This window comes from Alosa alosa, chromosome 8 (genome assembly GCF_017589495.1).
Source record: "Alosa alosa isolate M-15738 ecotype Scorff River chromosome 8, AALO_Geno_1.1, whole genome shotgun sequence".
Classification (NCBI taxonomy): domain Eukaryota; kingdom Metazoa; phylum Chordata; class Actinopteri; order Clupeiformes; family Clupeidae; genus Alosa; species Alosa alosa.
The window spans coordinates 3,937,276-3,961,504 of record NC_063196.1 but is presented as its reverse complement, the minus strand read 5'-3'; the positions used below and the strand labels follow the sequence as shown (position 1 = coordinate 3,961,504).

Genomic DNA, 24,229 nt, shown 5'->3' with positions numbered 1-24,229 from the left:
GCCACACTTTATTACCTCGAATGCGCTACTGTAAATGTAAAAACCAGTATAAATATATTTTTGATTAATTATGTTATGGAGACGGGCCTGCGAAAATGATTTGCTTACACTGGACAAATCTATACCAGACTCCGACTTTTGATGCATATTCCTCAAAATATATAGTTTCTATAATACCCCATTTTGTCCAACCCAGCAGCAGACTAATAACTGTCAAATTGAAGAACAATTGACTGCTTCCCTTTGCAACTATATATGACAATCCATGTTGATATGTCAACCTAGGTTAAAACATTAAGTCTGGAAGTAAACATGCCATCAATCTAGCAACCAGGTTTAAGTGTCTTAAGCAATAATCCCCATAATCAACTCCTGTTGTAGTATACAAACAAACGTGATGTTATGCATTATTGGACATGGTGTAAACAATACAGAGTATGCACGTTCAACTACATGCATCTTGCTTGTTTTGCATTAGTCAACACACTACATACAGTCTTTGCTTAAGTTTTAAACAATGGTGTTCTTGATTAATGAGCTTGAAACTGGTTGAATCTCGTGCAGCATACATATGCTGAAAACGAGACAAAAAAACAAGACTTGTCTACCAGTAGTATTACCCAACATAATAGGCTGAGTCCAAGTAATTTAATATTAAAGCCAAACTGTAAGAAGCTAGTATAGTGCGTCAAACATTCGACGACTATCGTTACGCATTCGCGAAATTGCAGTTTTGTCTAACTCTCCCACAAATATTCTGATGGCATCTTTGCTTATCTTTTTTTTAACCAAAAGTAGCATTTTCTTCAATTACCCCGCTAAAATGTCAATGGCCATTGTTGGCTAGTTTAGGACATTGCTCCGCCCCTTGTGTTTGTCGTAAACCTGGCGCCTGGCTAGAATAAACCCCAAGATAAGAGCGTACACTGCTTGCCTCCTCCAAGGCGATCAATTGGGTCTCAGGCAGAGTAGGAGAACTCACATATTCAGCAGTGGAGAGGCGCATCCTGCACCACACCACAGCTTGTGGCAGTCTCGGAAATTTTACCTGCGGGCTGAATCATGTCCTTGAGCCCTAAGCACTCAACTCCTTTCTCAGTGACAGACATTTTGAGCCCGATCGAGGAGACCTACAAAAAGTTTGGTGGCATGGATGGAACAGGGAACCTTGCGTCTCCGCTTGGCGCGTACCGACAGCCGCAGGTATCTCAGCCGAGCATGCAGCAGCACGCCATGGCGCACAACACCGCTGTTGCTACTACCTACCACATGCCTCACGGGGTGTCCCAGTTCACCCACACGGCCATGGGAGGATACTGTAACGGGAGCATTGGCAATATGGGCGATCTTCCATCTTACCAAGACACCATGAGGAACGGAGCAACGGCAACGGCTTGGTATGGCGCAAATACCGAAACCCGCTACCCAACCAGTAAGTGTCACCTTTTCTTTTGTTGGTTCGATTTTGCATATATGTTTACACGTTGATACGAATTCAAAAAACATTTTGACAGCCCAATACTTGGACCTAGACTTTATAATAACTACAAAATGTTAAAAAAAAAGTACAAGGTGCTTGCAAGATGCTGAACTAACACAAATGATGAGTAATGGAACATTGATTGCGTTGCCTTATTTATCCTAGAGTTCTATTTTCCTTATTGAAATATTTGTGAAATCCTACTAATTGTGATTCCAATTGTATTCAGTTTCTAGATTTATGGGGAGCTCGACTGGCATGAACATGGCTGGAATGGGGACCCTGACCGGGATGGATGCCACAAAATCTATGGTGACTTTACACTCTGCTCCCCGACGGAAGCGCCGCGTCTTGTTCTCCCAGGCTCAGGTGTACGAGCTGGAAAGGCGCTTTAAACAGCAGAAGTATCTCTCGGCCCCTGAGAGGGAGCACCTGGCCAGTATGATCCACCTCACACCGACGCAGGTTAAGATTTGGTTTCAGAACCACAGGTACAAAATGAAACGCCAAGCCAAGGACAAAGCGACACAACAGCTACAGCAGGAGGGAAATTTGTGCCCACAGACGCAGTCGCCGAGACGGGTGGCAGTTCCCGTTCTCGTGAAGGACGGCAAGCCGTGCCAGAACGGCTCCAACACGCCAACATCAGGACATCAGCAGGTGCAACAAAGCGTTTCTAGTGAGGTGATTGCGGCAGGCAATACAATCCTTCAGCATCAGAGCCAGGCAGTCAACCCCTTGGGTTCCCCCGAAGACCTGGACGACATGTCACCGAGCCCTCCGATTCTACATGGTCAGATGGGCAACATGTCGCAGACAGATGCTGCTCTGATCGAATACACCAGTAACATGGTCAACTCCAACCTGCTCTATGGCAGAACTTGGTAGACTGCTTGGGCAACTGCAATAATCCTTTGTTTTTGTAATTTTCCCTGCAACAACTGAAAAGGATGTTTGGGTAATATTAACAAGGAACTCCTTTTTTTGGACGCAAGACAGCGACTTGACAAAGTCTACATTTTTTTAACATCTGAAAGGACAGTTTGCCAGTGTATACAAGATACCCGTCTCATTTCAATATATTTTGACACATTGCGCAACACACACAAGAAAGTGTTAAAATAATTGTTTTCTAATATATGGGACTGGGAAAAAGAGAACATTTTGTTAATTAAAAACGTACAACAAAGCCAATTTTCAACTAATTATTCTACCTGATAAGACTGAACAGTACTTTTTAGGGGCTTGGGGATGTACATATCTGGCACGACGGTCAGAATTTACGTATTGCCCTTACAAATGTACATTGTGTTTTACTTCAAATATTTTGTAAGTTAATCATAACGCCATGGCTGCTGAAATACATATATATTGGGAAAACTCATTTAAAATATGATAATAAATAATGTGACGAAAAACTCCTTATTCCATTTGTTTAAGTTTTTGATAACAATGACTTTTGTTTCAGGTTCTTTCACAAACGGATATTGGTGAACGTGTAGCCCATCCTTTTAAAACTGTAGCCTACTCTATATGTATAAAAAAATGGCAGACTATCGTGTAGGCTACATTTCTGCTTCACAAAAATCTACATAATAGAAAATAACGCTTGAAACGTTTTAATTATATTTGAGAATAAGAACATTTTCCTGTTAGACGACGTATTTAGCAAACAGCATTATTCATCTAGTAATTGTGATAAATAAAATGCTCACAAAAAAGCAATGAGATTTCTTGAACGACATCGAAACCAAAAAATAATAGTAAAACTTTACAGAATTCCGCCCTTTTCCTTTAGAACAAAAAACTCAATATAGGCAATTTGCTCCTGCTGACTGCGGGCTTTATCATTAATATTCAAACCTTAACAACTCACTTTCAAATTCATTGGGAGAAAATACCCTCAAACTTATCGGTACATCTCCCGTTATCAATCAATTGTCCCAAAAAGAAAGACTTCCACACTACACACGAGTCAAAATGCTCTGCATTTCCGAACATAATAACGACGTGCATTTAATAGTCTACAAATATTTAATCACCTGTGTACATTGATACAGACCTACATAACTCAGATAGGTTGGGCATGGATACTTACATAAAACAATGTTAATCAGGCCCCTATCTAATTTTTGATTAAACTAAAGGACAGAAATCACTATAGAGCTACATCTCCTTAATTAGATTCACACCAATTTCACTGTAGTCTTTCAAATCGCCCATCTACATGTGTAATTGCTGATTAATGGAATTGAATTCATGATCTGAGCCAAATCTTTAAATGTCACCATTTCAGACATTTCCTTTCTAATAAAATTAATAAGCACCCTGGATTTCTAATGGCTAATGCAGAGAAAGTCTTATTAGATACATTAACATTTTATAGACCCCAATCTACAGAAATGTTAACATTCAATCTAATAGTCAAAATAAAGATCACTTACAAAAAACAGTGTCTTTTGACTCACTTGTATTTCATGTTTTACAGGCATTATTCTTAAAAACAGGTAAGAACATTTTGAGTAAAACAATAAGAAATATACATTTATTCTTTTTTTTACAAATGAATAGACCCCCCAAAGATAAAGTTACTCGAAGGAAAAAATAACACTTGAGAATCGTCAAAATGAAAAAATAAGCCTTTAGCTGGTCAAAAGACAAACACCTAGAAGATTCAACTCCATTGGTATCTTCTCGCAGGTGGTGGCAGGCCATAGTTCCGTCCCTGGTTGTAGCCCTACGAAAAAAGAAGCGTCAAAATATCACCAATCGACACTTGAAATGCAATAAAACATAAGAATAATGGTGAAAGGGACAAGAGGAGGAGTGAGATTTCTTGACAAATTATGCCTTGTAAAGTTAACCAAGTTGGAATAGTACTCTATTTAAACTAGTCTGAACAAGTTTGAAGGCTCCTGCAGGAATCTAATTTTGTGAGAATTTGCCGTCAAGACTTCTCAGTTTGTGAGAGATGCGTGCATGATGTGCTGTTTACACTGCTGTGTTGATGATGAAGAAATACATACATAAACTATCACTACATACTGTATATTTGGTCCTTGGATGACCCATCATTAGTCAGACAAAAATGAACCTGAACAAAGTCTCCATCACTTGCCCTTCCTAATTACAAATGGCTTTTTAAATCTTTACATATGGACACATTTCATTTATTTGAATGTGCACTTATAATATACTAAGCTCTTAGAAGTGGAATGTGAAAAAGAAGCACTGACCTGCTGCTGCCTGCGGTCATCGCGCTGATCATCGTGCCGGTTGTCTCGGCGGTCCTGTTGCTGGTACCCTCCGTGGCCGCCATGGTGGCCTCCGGAGCCTCGCTGTGCATTGTGCTGGAAGGCGGCGCCCTGCGACTGCATTGCCCGGTCCCAGCCCTGGCCTCCGCCGTACGGTGGCCTGCACACAATGGGAGACGGTCAGTAAGGTTGCGCATCAAGAGTAAGCATTCATAAAAATAGCAGCATCAAGCAAATTTTAAAAACAAATAAATAATTAGAGGGATAAATGACAACAAAAACAAAAATCACCTCAAGTCGCTTCCATAGTAACCGTTAGTTGGGTTTTTAGAGCAACAATGAAAAATCTGCACAGCTACAAGAGAACAGGCTAAAACTGGAGGCCTCTTGATGATTCCTCTCCTCCACTCTTTTTCTCATGTGTCAGGTGGTGTGTGTGTGTGTGTGTGTGTAGGGCGGGGGTCCTTATTGAGGCATCTTTCAATGGGCAGTGGTGACCTGGCAACATCTCTGCTAATTGGTACAGACCTGTACACTGTATTCAGCAACTCATAAATATTTCTCTTTTTCAAAACACCTGAGTAAATCTATCTAGTCGTCAAAACAAAGACAAACTTGGGGAGAGCCCAAATTAACTCCCAAGCACAACACAAAAGCATGCTAAAACTCAATAAATGCTATAAATGAAGATTGAATCTGCTGAACTGTGTGCTGCACCAACCAAACCAAAAGGCTCATCTTCCCTTATCCACATCTCATCCCTCACCACACACACTACTCTTAACTGATTTCTAACGAATGCACGCATTACAGGGCAGACACACAACCCAAAACTGAGCCCTTCCGCCACTAATCTTCTACCAAACCCCACCGCACCATTCCTTCATTCATCTACACACCCGTCCCATCCATCCACCCATCCCTCATTACTGAATCCTGTCACATTTCCCCACTTCGCTTCCTTTAACAGTGGTCTGGAATCCATAATCCCTCTTCCAAGTTCCTTATGCATTTCATTCAGGGCGGGGGAAGAGTGAAGGCGAGGCGAGGGTGTGTGTGTGTGTGTGTGTGTGTGTGTGTGTGTGTGTGTGTGTGTGTGTGTGTGTGTGTGTGTGTGTGTGTGTGTGTGTCTCGTAAAGTAGTTGAAGAAAAACTGTTTTCAGTCGCCACTAATAACTACTGACCTAAGGTGACGGCAGACCACAATGGGACAGGTCGGACTGAGAAGCCCAAGCCAAAAGAAACTGATTAGTTCCTCAAGAGGGGTCTGGAGCCACCATGAATGGCCAGTCTGTGAGGAAGCCGCTGACCACGGCTCAGGAACGATAGGCGCTGGAACTGCGTTAGTGCTGCCTCATTAAGTCCTGTGAGGCTCTTGAGGGTAAATTTGTTTAGCCTTCCCCTGATAACTCATTCGGGATTGAGATGGGCAAGCAACCAACCACCCCCCATGGTGCCCTAAGAGCGACTCCTCCAAGACACCTGGCAGCTTTCTCAAGGCAGCTTCTAAGAATCATCATATCGACACTCCAGGCCAACCCAAACCTACATAAATAATATTGCTTCCCTACACATTGAAATGCATACATGTATAAAAACTCCTTTCAGAATTTTCCCAGCTTCAACATGGTGTCTCCCTTACTTAAATTAGACACCTGCACTCAAGCCAAGCTATTACCAGTCACAACTGAACATCCAGAGATGTTTAGCTTGAAGGCTGAATGGTCAACAGTGCCCACCTGCACATGCAGACATCTTAGAACTAATCCGACAAGAAATAGATAATGTCCTTCACTGGAGTTTAAGTACATGCAACATCAGACTCAGATTACAGTCTATTTACATTTAATATAAGTTTAATCCAATAGTAGCTGTAACCGTTAATAAAAAAAAAAGCCATTTGTTCACCTAAGGGCTGTATCATTGAAGGTCAGCGCTTTAGCATTTCTTTTTTTTTTTTTTTTTCTGAGGGATGCTTACAAAAGTACATGCTAGAATGTGCATGTGTGTGCGTTCATGTGCAGAGCCCACAATGGGCTCTTCAAGGATCAACCCGGAAGTGAAGCAGGGTCATCTGAAAAAGAGGGAGAGTGTAAAAGGGGAACAAAGGCTGAGGCTTACCTTGGGAAAAGTGGTGGGTTGGATGGGGGAGGAGGCTGTGGGAACCCATGTTGCCTGGAATCTGAGGAGGACAAAGGGATTTTTTTTTTCCATCCTGCTTTAACAGGGGCAACGAAACGAAACAGCTCAGGTAGAGGTCAGAGCAAAAATGACATTTCCTTAGGTGTTGGGAATAGAAAACGGTTCTTTTTTCAAGTTTAACAAATGCACACAAACACACACACACACACGCAGACAGAAGACTCAACATCAGAGTACCAGGTAAACACATAATATAAAAAATTGTTTTAGAGCCTTTTAAAGTATGTTTACAAAGCAAACATGTTATACACAGACCTATGATTGGGAAAGGGACCACTAGAATAATAAATAATGAAAGCTCTTGAGATACTAGGGAGGCCGTTGATGACAAACCTACAACTGCTCTCTACAAATCTTTTTTCAGTGAAATTTTATGAATGACTTGACCATCTGGTTAGCAATGTCGACCATACCAATGAATGAGAGGCTGTACAGGAAGTAGAAGTTGGCCTTTGGCAACATTGGCAATGTTTTGGTGGATAATGCCATTTTCAGGCCGGACATTATTAAACCACCTTGAGGCATTTAGTAGCTAGACTATTTTAAGTTATGGCTGTAGCTACATTTTCTTATAGCATGTCTTATAGCATCACTGCGTCAAACTACAAGATGATTTATGTGGACTTAAACAAATGGGGAGAATAGGACTGAAGCCCAAAAGAAGAAAGTACTGCTGCATTTGCATGTGTTGCGCTGGAAATGAAATAAGCATTCAACTGGCGGCATTGTGACAGGCTCAAGTGCCCTGGTTTCATCGCGGTGAGTCCTTCAGAAAGCCACACTTAGGGGAAAAAAAAAGAAAAAAAAAAAAAAGTAGCCAACGCAGCTTCTTCCCAATCTGCTGTTGCCAAGGTGATGACCAGCTGCGAGACACAGGCTTGGTTTGTTTATAGGGGCAGGTTGGATGAGTGGCTGGAGGAGGGGGGGAGGGATGGTGGAGGTGAGGACCGAAAAAAAAAAACTTCAGAATTAATGGAGGGAAAAAAAAAAAAAAAAAAAAACAAACCATGACAGACTGGCGTATAAAAAGCGTAGTGAACCAATAGCAATGCGGGGTAGTTAACCTGACAATGCAACTGATTCTCGTCGCTGACAGCAATCATTCTCCAAATAACAGGGTGAAATTAAGAGTGGGAAAAAAATGTCTGATTGCATCAATGTATAACATAATGCATCAGATGAAAGTTAAAAATGGTTTCCATTTCCAGTGGGGTGAAATTGTCTTTGTGGACATCCTGCAGCAATAGCGCCACAGAATCACATTCATTAAGTACAGCTAAAGACGTGCTAATCTGGTGTATAATAATCTCCTCAATCAACAACCGCGGTTTGTGGAGACATCGTCCTAATGACCAGGAGGCCAAAAAACAAGCAGACCACCCACTTTCACTCCAATTATCATCCTACTGTATTCGACAGACCTCATCTCTCTTCAGCTCAGTGTGCGCGCACACACAAACACACTCGAAAGAAGCCATTACAAAGCCACACATTCACTCCCTTTAATAAACCCCCAGACTATTGTTGACAAACATCTGATAGTACAGCAGGCAGGCAATACCTAGATGATACAAAGACCAAACAGGATTACAACCACAACAACAAAAAAAACACACAGCCATGGCAAACTGTCTCATCATTAACTTAACACGGGGATTACAACAGAAGCAGATAATGGGGGGGCACAGCGGCACAAACTTGTCATCCATCCTTTTCACTGAGGAGGCCGTCTGGATGGAATAAGCAAGCGATACAAGAGAAAGCGCAGACAGTGAAAGTGGTCTGATCCAATCTTAAATCCCAAACACCTTTGTAGATGCTGGTGCTGACGTTAACTTCATTAGGCTAGGAATAATGAAGCGGACTGTTTGCTCATCTGATTACCAGGGGGAAAGTTTCCAACAAAGCTCTTGTCCTCCACACAGACACACACACACACACACACTGCCTGCATCATCATTAATATAGACATAATTTCCAAAGAGAAAGCAAAACTGTTGTGCAACTTTTCAGAAATTAATATTTGCAGCTCAAATGATCTGAAAGGTGTGGTCTCTAGACACAGGACCACGTTTCTACCATAGACCACAACCGTGAGTTGCAACACCCAAATTTAAGTTCCACTGAGGAACACAGTCAGCCCTGAGAATGCCCCACTGCCTGTTTTAGGCAGCTCCTTCACCACCAGCTGGTCTGATTAACCCCAACAAAAGACCCCGATGGGAGTGTGGGGCCATGTGTTGACACGGCCCCACAGGGGGCAGTGCCTGGAAGAAAAGGGGGAAGTTCACTTTGGTTACATCCCCTCTCCAGCGCACAGCAGACAGTCCCATCACACACATACACACTCACTCACTCTGGAGGGCCGTGCCAGAGGCCAGCGCATCAAAGGGCATCTCTCTCTTAACGGAGAACACCCATGAGGCTCGAACCCGCACTCCCGAGTTGATAACCACCAGCTCAGTCATGAAATGGGTAGGAAAAGATCGAAGTGACTTGCAAACTAACAAAACTGATATAGCAACTAACAACCTGGCCATGGTACATATTAACATATTTAAGTCCCACCTAGTGGAGCCCTCCAACTATTGGCAGCCCATCACTTATGTCGATAAGTTCCAAAGCAGGTTACCTAGACATGGTCACAAGGCAACATGTTACGGTGTGGTCACTATTCTATGAATATCTAAAACAAACATGGTTTAGGAAGGGGATTTGTGTCAATGGAATGTACATCATAGTTATAGTATGACCGAGTTTGGGTAAATATCTCAAGGCTGGGAAAACAGATAACGCTAATGAGCCTAAAAAGCCTTGTCAGTTTATTTCTACACAAGCCTTTTTTTCACACAGGCCTTAAACGCGGCAAAATATATGCAAACCGTCATCACACTTATCTGACATGAGACAGAGGGAAAAAAGGAGAGGCAGAGGAAAGAGCGCAATAGTGTCATTTCACCCACCACAGCAGCAGCAGTCAGCCCTCACAAAGCCAACTCAAATTTCAATACCAAAGTAGCGCAGGGTAATTACAGCACTTTCCAGGACCCTACCGCCGCTGTATTAAATTCTCCAACTTCGAGAGATAACTAATAATAAAAAAAAGGTGGATGCACGACTCAGGCAGTACGAAGGGCCTCCTCGTCTGATTGCCTTCATCAGAAATCACTTCCTTCAAAAAGGAGGCAAAAAAGGAGGGATAAAAAAGAAAAAAAAGTTAATTAGCGAGTTTACCATCTGAAATGAACAGCAAAGGCCAAGGAAGGGTGACCTACTCTGCCGTTCAGAGAACACCCCCATTCCACATCCCTCTCGCTCCCCCTCCAAAAAAAACCTCCTTCATTTGCATCAAGTACCACCAGAGCGGCGCTGGCCCAGCCCTGCACTCCCCCATAGGCCACCAGATGCCACATGAGATCGTTCATCAACTTGCAAATTGGCACATCAAAGTCAGGCCGGGAGCGGAACACAGCCACAGGAGGGCACCGGGGGCTGAGGGCGCCGTGGAGCTGGCACACGGGACATCGGGGGATGGAGGGATGAGGGATCGGAGGAGGAGAAAGGGAGCGTTTCGGAAAAAGGGGATCTGCCCGTCCAGATGGGCAATGCTATGCAAAAATTATTGGGCATTCCAGGTCGTCCCATGAGTGACTGCTCAGGTGTGTGTCGGCGCCTTTTGTGGGGAAAAAAAAAAAAAAAAAGGTATTAAAGAAATGAGTGAGAAAGTGTGTGACAATGCGGGGATGGAGTGACAAATTATAACGTATGTAAAAAATATGTTTTTATTTGATTGGATACCTCATGTTTAGTTAACTATTAGATCCATGCTTGGCAGATTCTGGTGCTTTGTTTCTTGATTTTGTTATCTAGCAGAAGACCATTTTGTTAGGCACTTGTGCCTGTGGGAGAGGGTTACCTGGCCAACACATGGCAGGCAGCTCCATAGGACAGAGATCTGCCAATAGCATGACTGTCAGCACATGTTTCATTTTACCAATTGCAAACCATTTCTGGGGGAAAATAATGAAATCAATTGCTTTTCGGAGGGGCGTTAAATTCATTGTGCTGTAGGTACCAGATTTCCCACAGTGGCCAATCAACATTCAAGCCTGTATAAGATATTACACAACATGACGCAGGATACGCCGACTGCAGAGTTGACTGGCAGGAGTCGAACACGCTACACATTGTAACCAGGATCGGTAAAGACCCTACTTCACAGTATCCTACGCGCTGCCAGTAGCCTGAATGCAAAACCAAAGAACAAAAGAAAAGTTTGCGATCAAAATTCTGATTCCAAACTGACTAAATGTCAAGTATTAAAAAACAAAAAAAGAGCCCTATGTTGATAATCAATTAATTGTTGCAAGCGGATGTTGAAACCTGTATCTGTCGCTTTATTGGAATTGGTTTCTAGTTCACATCCTGTGCAGCATGCTGCAGGTATATGCTCACAATAACAATTTAAGTAGTAGAGGTATTCAATGTTGGTACTTTGGTACAATATTTTTGCTGTAAATTCTGGAGCTGTCTAGTCAATGAAGTTGAAGCTTGTTTCCTCTTTGTGATATTTGGACAAAGCAGTTGCATTTATTATTATTAATTATGCATTATTATGATTTTCCACTGCCAAATGAAGCTGGCAAGGAATGTCCAAAATTATTGCCACAAATCATAACTACAGGTCTGTAAAAAATGAAGAGACCACTGCAAATTTGAATATGACCGTCAACTCATTCGAATGTCACTCAGCAACCGTAGGATGACATCGGAAAAATGTGCATTGGCCTCTTACATTTTTCCAGAGGTGTATATTGAGCATACCGATTGAAGCGTTGACATGGAGAAAAAAACTCCATAAAGACAAGAAAAACCTACCCCCTGGAGACCAAGTAATATAAACGACAATCTTCCTTTATGGCTCACAGTTCAAGTGTGAGTATTCACTAGTTGGCTTCCATTGATCATGAGGATCATTTAAGGTAATTTTATGTAAAAACATTTGAACATCTGCAAGTGGTTATGATCACTTTGAGACAAAGACTTTTATTGGTAATCTGTTTGAGAACTTAAATACTTTTCAAGCCAGGGAGCAAAGTGTTGTAGCTACAACGCTAGCTAAGGAAACTTTGAAATGACAAACTGTTGAGTTCTGTTTAGAATGAGGTGATGGCTAGTAGTTATAGCTGACATAATATAGTAATGATAATAATGATAATGATATAGCTGACACCTGCTCCGAAAAAGAAACGCTGACAAACTCAGGGTGTCTGGGCAGCTTCTTCATTTGCCTTCCACATGGCATTGTTGCAGATTTCATGTCAAAGACAATCTGTCCATGTCAAATATTTTTAAGTTCAGACATTGTATCCAACAGGATCCCACAAGATGAGATCCCTGAGAGATCGGGAAACTGGTAAGACACATGATGGTGGGTGGGTGCTGTGGCGCAACTGGCTACAGCACCCGTACCATATAAAGGGTCCAAGTGCCCACGGGGACCCGGGTTCAAGTCTGACCTGGGTAATTCACGACCCTACCCAGTCTCTTACTGTCCTATCAAAAATAAATGCATATCTTTTTTTTTTTTTTTTAAAGTGACATTACGGCAAGACTCACGTTGGGGTGGGAAAGACTGACGCGAATCTCTATGGTGTGAGCGGAAGTTGCCCTGGTGATAACTTCCTGGGGGAGGGGCATTGCTGTACTGGCCACCCCTGTGGTGTCCTCCAGGAGGGCCCTGACTGTACTGGCCGCCACCGCCTTGGTTCCTGTTCGCATGATGTCTGGAAAAGGGGAAGGAAAATGCCAGAACTTTAAATCATAAGAGTGGTACATATGGACCACATGAATGGACAGGAACAATAACACATGTAAAAATATTGGCTGAAAACAAGGAAATAATGGCCTCTTTCACATGCCAAAAAATTATTTATTTGTTGACATACACTAGTTGGCTAAATAGGAGCTACTGTTTCTCTAAACCTAGTGGTGATGTACCCAGTTAATAATGTTGACAGTTTCTGGGATGGAGACCAATCCCTGAACATGTGCTAGTGTGATGCAATCTAGACAAAATAAATGACTTAATTAGGAAAATGGTGTCAGAAAAATCAGCAGACAATCTCAGAACCTAGTTCCTGTGTGAAAACTATGTGTGGGCATCCAGATGTTTAATCACTAAAATGTGCCTCAGAAACACATTTAAAACACGAGAGGACCAGCAATTAGGATGCTCGTCTTCACAGATTATCACTGTGCTGAGCTTGAGAGAATGAGGGGGGACAACTACATGCTTGAAGGACACAAATAAATGATGACAACTAACAGTTGAGTACATCTCAAGAGTCAAAACCTACCCCAAGGCTCTGAAAGCAGATTGGTCCAGGTGGACCTGCTGGCGATTGGGGTTGAAGCCAAGCTGAGGTCTCCATGGTCCATTGCTAGACCTCTCCCAGTCTCCAGGTTTCAACACTTTAGCTGCAAGTCTGCATAAAAAGGGGGGATAAACCTGCATTCACAACTGTGTGCAAACAGTCTAAAGGAAAATTATGAATTCAGCTAGCTCTAGATCACTCTTTTAATCAAGGGACGAGTTATAAATAGCTGGGTAGGGCAACTTTATCTAAAACACATGATATAATCTCAACAAATGTGATTTCATACAAATAAACCCATTTCTGTCAAGTGCTTCAAAGAACCTTAGTAAATGTCATGCAAATTTCAAGATTTTCATATGTCCAATTCAAATGGCCAATACTTTCACTAAAATCCTAAATGGAAACTCCGCTGATGGTAGCCTTGATTAGTTGAAGACTCAATTTAGCTGATCAAGTAATTATAATTAGACCAACTATAATCAGGTGTGCTTAGAGAAGAGATGGACAGAACATTTTCTGTACTGGATTAAGGACTGAACCAGAGAAATTGACATTGACACACATTGGTTTACTGTTACCCAGAGAAAACTCTGACTCAGTGGACATTTCTTTTATACAATAATGTAAAATGTATTGCTTTTTATATAATGCAATACATTTTTTGTAAGTATTGCATAAACTATATAATTTGGAAAGATTACTTACTTGGCCCCAGCGAGTAAAACTGCCTTGAACACAAAATCGTCATCAAATTGTGGGTCCTGGAATTTAATTCTGTGAAGACAAGACAAAGATACATTCAGTGCTAAAATGCCTTCATTGTTCCACCTTGCAACTCATGGCAATAAGCCTCAGCGCCGCAGAAATGACCTTTGACCTTACCTGACTTGACTTTCTAGAATTTACAGATTTGCATTTTGAAATGAGTCTACATCTGTTTCAAGGGAAATTGTCTCATTCAACACTAGATGAAGTTAGAACGGAACATAAGGGCCACACATGAAGAAAAAAAATATATTTTTTTGCCATGGCGAGATTAAACTCGACATGTTGACTTTAAAGTCGCCCTGTCGACATTAAACTTGACATTGAGAATAAAGTTGAGATGTCATGTCGACTTTAAACTCGACATGCTGACATTAAACTCTAAATACAGTTTAAACATAGCATACACAGTTTAAGCTAGCCTACACTAACGCACAATATGCTACATGAATAATGGGCTTCAAATAGGTGTTATTTCAGATAGATGGCTAGATTGCAGATATTCAGATAGATTGCATCTTGTCTGTTAACTACTCATTGCAGTCATCGTGAAGTGCTGTATCTCGCGGTTGGAAATACCATGCACTATGCCGTTTAGGCTATATAGCTGGATTAATATATGTATCCAATGATATAATGTTTCTATACAAAATGCTATTTCACTCTGTTTTACATGGGTAAGGCCACCGCACATTCAAATAACTGCCCTTCATGAACCACAGGCCATCACTCTCCATAGGTTAACATGGCAAAACTCTCTAAAACTGCTTTTCCATGTCTCACCTGCAATAAACATAGGAGGCTATAAAACACAGGTATAGCCTAAGCCAGGGGTCTCCAACCTTTTTGGGAATGAGGGCTACCTGAAGACCCGAAATCAAATGGAGGGCTACTCATTTAAAACAAACATACCCTCACCCCTTTTTTGCGAGGGTAGTCCTCCTAAATAATAGGCCTATGTGATTTTTACTTTTAAATTATCAATATTGTGCAGGCCTATACGTCTTTATATATTAAGCAAATATGCAACACTATCAACATTTTTGTTCAGTTTGTTCATTTCAAAGTTTGCATGGGGAATCTAATCTATTTTTTTTTTACAATTTATACCCACCCACCATTATGAATTCAGGGGTTGTTTAAGTTCTGATTTCAGTGGACAATTCGGTTTTAACATTTCAATAGTAATCGCCCACACCACCCTAACATATGAAAACTCCTTTTAAAGTTATTGCACACCTCAAATGATCCACGATCGGACAAAAAAAGGGTAATGCACAGTCCTGCTCAGTCATGCATGCTATAACATTTTCAGCGCTATTATACAGTTGCCTACGGAGGAGAAAAGGCCTGTGAGCTAAAGCAATGGTTTTTCAGTCCTTGAACAATCATGCAAGAACCGTATTTGACGAACATGGAATGGCCACAGAACTTTTGCAAAGATATGCTTCCATTGGCTACACCAGACAAGCAAGTTTTTTCACCCCTTTACTGTCTATGCATGCGAGCAGCGTGTATGCGCTCCGCTTCCGTTGTTGTTTAAAGATTGAATGGGAAACGGATTTGGAGCCAAAGGCTAAAATTTAACGCAGCTACAATTTGTAAGGTATCACCAATATCAATTTAATGTTACAGATGTATGGCTACATACATTCTTAAAATGGTTCTGGTCTAGACTTAAATATCTATTGAAAACTTCACAATGGAGCGTGTTTTTAGAGCGTGATCTGCAGGCGACCTGTTGGCTATTTATAGAAAGTGCGCTGGGGGCGCCTCATAGCCGTCCCGCGGGCTACCTGGTGCCCGCGGGCACTGTGTTGGAGACCACTGGCCTAAGCATATATACTATTTTGATCCCGTGAGGGAATATGTGTGCATGTATACTTTATTTATGCACTATGTGTGCATGTAGGCTACTAGTACATGGAGTGGTCGGGAGGAGGACAGCTTCATTCGTCCCTAGACATTCAGCAATAGGCTGTTTTGCATCCATCACAAACAAGCAATGTGAAATTCTAGGATTGGGGAGAGCGCCTAGTAAGCATGAAGTTGAACCTTTAGATTAAAAACACTCTTTAATAATAGGCCTACAATAAATAAATAAACCGCTAATGACGTTTAGGCTACTTTTGACCATCGCATTAATCGCCTGTAACTCCGTGATAAGGACCTACAGGAAAGTATTTGGCTGAGCAACGGAGGTTAATGTTTTATGTTTTGTTCACATGATATAGGCCTATGTCTAATCATTGTTGCAGTCGAAGAAAACTGGAATGTTTAATTCGTCCTCCCTTTCAATCGTCCCGAGCGGTCGTTCTCTCTCCAAACTATAACTTTATTCTCAAAATGTTGAGTTTAATGTCGACACGTCGAGATTAAAGTCGACATGATATTTCCACTTTAAACTCAGCATTTCGAGAATAATGTCGACATGGCGAGTTTAATCTAGTCATAGCAAAAATGTTTCCTTCATGTGTGGCCCTAATACTCCGTCGTATAAAGTACACACTGAATAGTGACTGTTGAGAGTTCTCACTCACCCAATAGCACTGTTCTGTGCCAGGTCTCTCAACAAAGGAATAGGAGACTCAACTGGTCTGAGGAGGAAAAGCAAAACTTCAAACAACAACATTGGCAATCATGCCAAGCCTTCAGTGTAGGCCATTTAAATTCCAGTAAGACTTTTCAGTAATGGGAGAAGTAAAAAACGCTGTTCCTTACTTATCTGGTAGAATAGGCTCTTCGTCAAGATTTAATGTACCTTGGATTCCATGGCATAATTCCGCTGGGATCTGAGTGCCCTGTACAGATGAAAATAAAAAAACATTGAGCTTCTTTAAAGGGACACCAGGCAACGTTTCCGTGTTAATCAATCATCTTTGTAAGTCGGTATATGGTTAAATGACTCATTACGGGGCGAATGAAGGCTCTCTCGCCCACCCCTACTGCCTGTAGGAAGAATATCCCACTTGCAAGTTCGGTGTATCCTACCCACTGACTGAAGCAGGATCAGTTTAGAGCACAGAGGCAGGCTAACGAAACGCTAGAGATTGTGTATAACGTGTGTATAATGGCAGAGCCGGCTAAGAAGCAGCGAAAACCCTTGACAGAAGATGCAAAGAAAAGGAAAAGAGCTTCAGACCGAGCGAGGGGAGTTTCGTAGAGAAGATTTTGTTAGATACAGGGTAAAAAAAAGTAACAATGTAATGACTGAAGAGCCATTTTAAGACCCATAGGACTTCTTCCTTCAATGTAGCCGAATTGTTGGAGTGCTGAATGCAGTGCGAGGACTGATGGCAAGGTCTGAAGGCTTTGCCAGAGCAACTACATTTGCAAGGAAGTGGTCATTGTTGGAGGATAGGCAGGTAAAATAAAACAGATCCGCCAACTCAAAAGAAAATTCCAGTTAATATCAGCCTAAAATTGCAGCCAAGATCCGACACAATTATGATATTGTGGATAGTTGACTTAATGTCAGAAATCTTAAATTGAGTGTGTACCTGAAGAAATTAACAATTTACAGTAAATCACTTGAAATTCTGCCTGAAATTTCTGTTCTTTGAAAAAATTTGTTGACATTAAGGGACTGGAAATTATGTTTTCCTTTTTTTAATCCATTTTAATGGCGTCTGCAGTCTGAAAATGGACTGTGTGTAACGGATGATATTTTTTCGTTCCTTTTAATTCACAACACTTACATGCCAATAAATAAAGATTGCGCTAAAGGCTAGTTTAGTCATCAAACATCAATTAAAACACCCAATTAATGTCAATATCAACAATGCATGGTGTGGAAGTCTTACAGTGGGGAAGTCTAGTGATGTCTGCAGGCATGATCTAATATTCTAGGAATTCCTGTGACAAAATGCACTCCCCATCTCTCATTACGACTATGGGTTTAGCTGCAATAACTACTTTTGTCACCTTTCGGTGCTGTTTGTACGTAAACTTTAATTTTCATGTCAGCAGTCCATAATCCTGTTAGTTTCACTTTGAGTAATTTTGCGAGATATTGGCATTTGCAAAAGTCTACTCTCTCGGAGTACCCTTAGCTGACATTATAAATAGGCTACTATGAAAAGTCACCTTTTACTTTTGCAAAGGAGCTCATGAATGGTCATCACTCGAGGAACCATACATCAGCGTTTCTCAAACTGTGGGTCGCGACCCAGGTGACATGCCAGGTGGGGCGTGAACTGACGTGAAAAACACGTTTTTTTATTTTTTATTTTATCTGTAGCCTGGGCCCAGGTAGCACCCGATGCGCAATGGACGCACTGTGTTATTCACAGGGAAGCGCTCGTGTCAAGACAGCTTAGTTAGTCCCGACCTACATGAGATTTTGAACGTTGTTGTGAGTGGTGAATTTCATCAAAACCCGCCCTTAAAAGCCAGTCTATTCTCCACACTTTTCGAAGAGATGGTAGCTGACCAAAAGGCTGTACTGTTTCACAGCGAGGCAAGGTGGCTTTCGAAGTAAAGTGCTGTCGCGCGTGTTTGAGCTCCGAATTAAGCCTCTTCTTGGAGGAGGAAGAGCGCATGTTTGAATCTGCAAACACGTTCACTAATGAACATTTCTTGACGAAGCTGGCCTATCTTAGCGATACATTTGAGTTAAATGTCCAGTTACAAGGCAAAGACAAGCACCTACCTCACCTAGCAAATAAGATTACTGCATTCACCAAAAAACTTGAGAATGGGACAAAGCCTCGATCGCGACAGTAATATGCCTTTGAGATTTCTGGCTAAATCGCTGAAGCGTCTGATTGGGAGCCACTCTTGTGATCCCATGTATTAAACAGTAGGCCTACATCACATCCCTGCAAAGTTTATTTCAAAAATATTTCCCAACCAGCAGTGCTCAGTATGACTGGATTATGGATCCATTTAATGCAGCATGTTGGTATTTCATTGAATATATTGTACAATGCTGTAAAATGGCCTATGCTTCCTAATATGTTGCTGAAAAACAGAAGTGTGTTTTATGTATTTATTTATTATTATATCTGCAGCACCAGCTGATTTTAACTCTGTTGAAGAGGATATATTTAGAACTTTATTTTTTTTCATTATTTCAATAAATTTGACAATTTTAAGCTTGATCTACCACTTTCTTAGAGCGATGAGGGACAGGTGGGGCTCGAGAATGCCCCCCTTGATCAAAGTGGGGAATGAAAGAAAAAGTTTGAGAACCACTGATCTAGTTTGTTAACTACCACAGTCCCGAGTTGGGTCGCGATAGTCTGTCACTTTTAAAAAGTGGGTCCCCAGAAAAAAGTTTGAGAAACACTGCCATACATGCTGAATGAAGAGGGGGGTACGAGAGCTTAACAATGCTGGTGTTGACTTGTGGCATTGGGCAACACATTCGATCATCTCAGCTTGCTAATAGTTTTCTATACGAAGACAAGAGGAACTAATCTCGCACTGTGATAGGTTGAACTCTTTTCAGCAGCCTCAAAGCTCATTGGCAAACTAACTGTGCACTAGGAGCCAGTCTAAAAAATAATGGCAATAGAGTACCGAAGCCATGATGTAGCGTTGCCAAGGCAGTAATTTCACTGGATCTAAACAAACCAATCTACCATTAGAAATCACTATAGCGGTGGCTTTCTTAATCTATTTCAATAATTTTACAACATTTCTAAGACGTTAGTATATTTTTTTTACACTGTAGGAATCACATACTACAACATATATTCATACCAACCCGATCAAATTTGTGACTACAGAGTTTTATTTTAGCAAGGATTTCTTCCGTAAAAGAGACCTGCATGTAACTTCACAGCATGCGGTTAAAATCCTTAAATTCACAGACGTGTTTTGGCTTTATTTTTTTGGCAAAAAACATCACTCTTAACAGCCGCCAGTCTTTGGGAAGACGTGAAATATCCACTGGAATTTTGTTTCTTTCTATTACACCTGCCAGGGAATGCGTGTTATGTGGCTAAGCTGCTGCCTAGCAGGTAAAACACATTTAAATGTATATATTTAGTTTTATTAGCTAGAAATGATGTCTACATTCAATGCTATTTATGCCACTTCGAAAGTTTGTTTAGATCCAGTGATTCTGCGGTCATGGAAACGCTACGTCACACTTCAGGACTATTAATTCTGGCCAGGGATTACAACTTCACAATACAGCCTAAAAATCACACATACAGTTTCTAATAAACTGCTGCATTAACACTAAAATGGTAAAATGGTGTTTGGGGGCAGCAGTCTTGGCAGGGTGTAGCCATATTCAGCACTCCAACTCACCTCGTGAGATTCTGAGCGGTACAGCTCATGGATGAAGTCACATAGGGGGTGGGACTTCTCCACAAACATGATGTCACTTCCCAAGCTGTTCCTTTTAACTGAAAACAAAAACAGACAATTTAGCTCATTCTCAAGTCATTGCATTGTAATGAGTTTTGAACAGAGAAACGTATACATAGCATTCGTCTTAAGTACTGGGGTCAAATTTCCCCCTAAAACCCCCCCTTGCCCACCAGACCCCTCAAGTTCATTTTCAGTTCTGATGCAGTTTTTGGGGTGACCATTCCTGTACTGGGGGGACCATTCCATACAGGCCCTGAAATCATGTCTCAACAGAGTACGGAAAAACAGAATATGAAAAAGAGTACAGAAATACCAAACATGATTAAATCAGGCAAATTATGGTTCTGCTGCGCACCTTATACTTCTGACATCCAAGTGCAATGAGTGTCTCCACTACATTAAAAGCTATTTTTAAGGCTCAGTCAACATTTAAACTCCGAGAATAAATTAGGATTGAATGAATGAAAAAACTGGATGAAAGCAAATGTGCTCAAGATGAACACATCTTGTGATGTTGCTCGTTCAGCTCTGTTCAGAGAAGTAAAATCAGCTAGTTAATCAGCTAGAGTGTGGGGATCAGATGGAGTGTGGGCAGGGCTTGATTATGGTCGACATGTTGGCCCATTTGATTGCATTTACTTTGCGGTGGTAAAAACAATGTTACATTTTTTACTGGGTGATAAATACCCACATTTATCATGCCATTGCTGATTAATGCTCTTGATAATTGATGTGGTCATGACTCTACTGAAAATGGCAGTATTTGGAGATATCATTTGGTTTACATGACTGATTTTTCTGTAGCTACAAAATGCGGGCAGAAAAATATAGTGCATGTTAACTAAAAAAACAAAAAAAAACAATGTTGATTAGTAACTACTGTCTCAATTTCCCAACTAGACAGCAATTTTCTCAGCGGGAGGGTGCTCATTTTTTAAAACCTTTACAGTACCATGACAGCTGCTGTTTAAACACCAGTGGGCGCACTTACTCTCCTCTGCTGTGAGGTTGGGGTACACCTCTGCCAAGGCAGCCCGCAGCCTGCGCTCATCCACGAAGGGAAGCAGGGCCACACCTACACACACAAAATAATCAAACTTGTTGCTAAACGCTTTATATTCTGGCAGTCTTAAGCCATTAGGTCTGATTCTGTAGCACCTCTGGTTATTAAATGAAAAATGATTTGTATTGACAAATGATCAAAATTTAGCTATATGCATTTACCGGTATATGCATTGAACATATATCTTTCGATGAAACTAATTTTAAAAAACAAATGTGCAAGATGTGGTATGATCCAGTATATGATCTGACTAGCTCTAGCATTTTGAACTACCTGATAAGGTTTGTAACAAAAGCAGCTTACAAAAGCAGTGTTTCTTACATTTTAATCATAAGAAAACAACTTTCCTCACATATGTCACTTATGCATCACTTCATACTTCACCCAAGTATGTGGCTTGAAGTTCAAATACACATCACTTATCATTCATTATTGTACTACTTATTGAGAAAAGATGAGTTTACCCTGCCAAGCGTATTTCTTCCCATTGAGATCAATTGCAAAGTCATCTGGGTAGAAGTCAATGATCTGGGAGTCCTGCGGCAAATGGCAAAATAATGTATCCTTCACAACGTAACCACAAGAACAAAAACCTAAACAATCGTTTCATTTTCTGGCCATTAACAACACTTTACGGTTTTGTTAGTAAACCCGATTTAATGAACCAACTCACTGGGTCGGTCATCAAGGCCCTCCAAGTCTCCGGCAGGAAGTTTCCACTGGCCGCCGGAAACACACTCATCAGCTGCTCCAGAGGCTTGAACTAGGAAACAGAATACATAATATTTGTATACATGCACAACGCTTATATGTTTATTTATATGTTTGTTTGTATATGTATATGAAGAGTTTGGCTCCAAAACGCTATATCTCCATTTTTAAAAACATTAAAAAGTCATGTTATTTAATTGCGTATTTCAGGTAATATCAATAAAATTGCAGTTGCGTTGTTTTGATTGAGTAAAGATAAATCAAACAACAATACCCCAATTAAAGTTCCACTGAAATTACTTGGAAAACAAAAATGTACAAATATTTTATGAATATTCACCAAAATGGAGGATAAAGTTTTGGAACCAAACTCTTCATTCATATATATATATATATATATATATATATATATATATATATATATATATTATGATGGGAACCAGAGACTTGAATGCCTAACGAATGAAATGCCTGTGTGTCTGTTTTCCTTACCGGCTTGGTTCCCTTCTCAAAGTCTTTGCACAGATCTTTGATGTCTTTGAAGTCCGATGCAAACGGGGCGTAGTGGAAGGGAAAATACCACTTCCAGGAGGCACAGCCCTGTTGGAATACCCAGATCACTTAATGTCTCCAGAGAGATTACCCACAACACTACCCTTCAACTGGACCACTCTTTTTAATAAGGTAAAAAAGAGAACACATTTTAACAGTGCTTCTGCAAAGACCGCACGTAGACTCAGTGAAATATCAGTATTGCTACACGCGCACTTGGAAAATGTCAAAGTTCTATAATATAAGAACTCAACTCTTCCTTTAACATGTATTGACTCAGTCATGCCAATTCTGTTAACGTAAACAAATTCAACACAGTAATTCTCATGGTTCCTTAAGATACTAAAAATGGTCATTTGTTTCCGATACGGTGCAAATTATTTTAACCCAGCAAATCTCCCTATGCGTCTCAGATCCGCCCGCTGGTGAATTACCATTTCCCATATCAAGCACTGACCTTCACTGAGGATTTAATGTGCTCTGTGGGACTTCTTCGCAAAGCAGCACTGCAAATCTACAGAAATTCTCTAGCTGTTCAGGCTCATATGTATGGATAACAACCTAAACTTCAACAAAATGCTCTTAATCCCCCGAGCTGGCAATTTGGGTAGGCAACAGGGGCTTGTGCACAATAAATTTCCTGTGTTCTGTCAGGAATACATTTCTTCCCAAACAAAATGATTTGTACATCTGATAAAGACCACTAAATCCAGGTGTGCATGTTCATTCATTTTCACTGGGTGTGGTGGCTGCATGCATATATATGCGTCCTGTCCTGAACCATTTAGCTGCGCATCATGTGCAGATTTGCGGTGCATATGGTGCCAGAGATGCATACACCATTTCTCCAGCATACGGTGTACATGTGGGCGGCATGCGGCACATGTGGGCACGTGTGTGTGTGTGAAGAGCGCACACAGCTCGAGCGATCACCAGGCCCCGGGCGCTAAATCTGAGAACGCGAGCCGGAGGCGAACAGGCACGTTCCCAGGCAGCTGTGTGGACTCCATAATGAATCCATTCAGCCACTCCCAGGGGAGCAACTCTCTACAAGCTCGACTAGGATAGTAGACAACACCGCACGCCGCCCCTCAAACACCCCCTCCTCCCGCCTCACCATCATCACCTCTGTACACGCACACAGCTCACAATTACAGGCAGCAAATCCCTTTGCCAATCCCTAATCAGACAGGGATCTAGTGGAGAGAGCCCGCTGGCTAATTATTGAATTTAAAGCTAAAAGATCGAGACCTGCATTTACAAGATGCCGGCGAGAGATGTATGTTGCAGGCACTCGTCAGGTGACAGAGCAAACAAAATAGGAGAGGCCCGGCTTGATCCCCAGACGATGTCAAACAAATGGGGTCAAGGGTGAAATGCCACAGGTGTGTGTGTGTGTTTTGAGGCAGCTGTGGAGCCTTTTTTTCCAAATCCATTTAAAAAAAATAAACCCATTTAAAAAATAAAATAAATTGCACAATAAGCCAGAGGACTGCAG

General features: G+C 41.3%; 2 protein-coding genes across 2 annotated transcripts in view; one reads left to right on the top strand and one right to left on the bottom strand.

Annotated features, from left to right (window-relative positions):
• The first annotated feature begins 949 nt into the window (after positions 1-949).
• Positions 950-2,898, top strand: nkx2.4b (NK2 homeobox 4b). The gene is made up of 2 exons (XM_048250686.1): positions 950-1,432; positions 1,710-2,898. The coding sequence occupies exons 1-2, from the start codon at positions 1,063-1,065 to the stop codon at positions 2,366-2,368; spliced, it is 1,029 nt and encodes a 342-aa protein (XP_048106643.1). The 5' UTR covers positions 950-1,062; the 3' UTR covers positions 2,369-2,898.
• A 557-nt stretch (positions 2,899-3,455) lies between these two features.
• xrn2 (5'-3' exoribonuclease 2) overlaps positions 3,456-24,229 on the bottom strand; it is a 43,941-nt gene continuing 23,167 nt past the window's right edge. The window contains exons 19-31 of the mRNA XM_048250529.1: positions 22,672-22,779; positions 22,142-22,231; positions 21,933-22,005; positions 21,397-21,480; positions 20,343-20,440; positions 16,803-16,882; positions 16,622-16,678; positions 14,022-14,090; positions 13,296-13,424; positions 12,556-12,722; positions 6,856-6,916; positions 4,717-4,894; positions 3,456-4,217 (exon numbers count right to left, since the gene is read on the bottom strand). Of these exons, the coding sequence (XP_048106486.1) occupies positions 4,155-4,217; positions 4,717-4,894; positions 6,856-6,916; positions 12,556-12,722; positions 13,296-13,424; positions 14,022-14,090; positions 16,622-16,678; positions 16,803-16,882; positions 20,343-20,440; positions 21,397-21,480; positions 21,933-22,005; positions 22,142-22,231; positions 22,672-22,779 (1,257 nt within the window). The 3' untranslated portion in view covers positions 3,456-4,154. The remainder of the gene's footprint in view (positions 4,218-4,716; positions 4,895-6,855; positions 6,917-12,555; positions 12,723-13,295; positions 13,425-14,021; positions 14,091-16,621; positions 16,679-16,802; positions 16,883-20,342; positions 20,441-21,396; positions 21,481-21,932; positions 22,006-22,141; positions 22,232-22,671; positions 22,780-24,229) is intronic.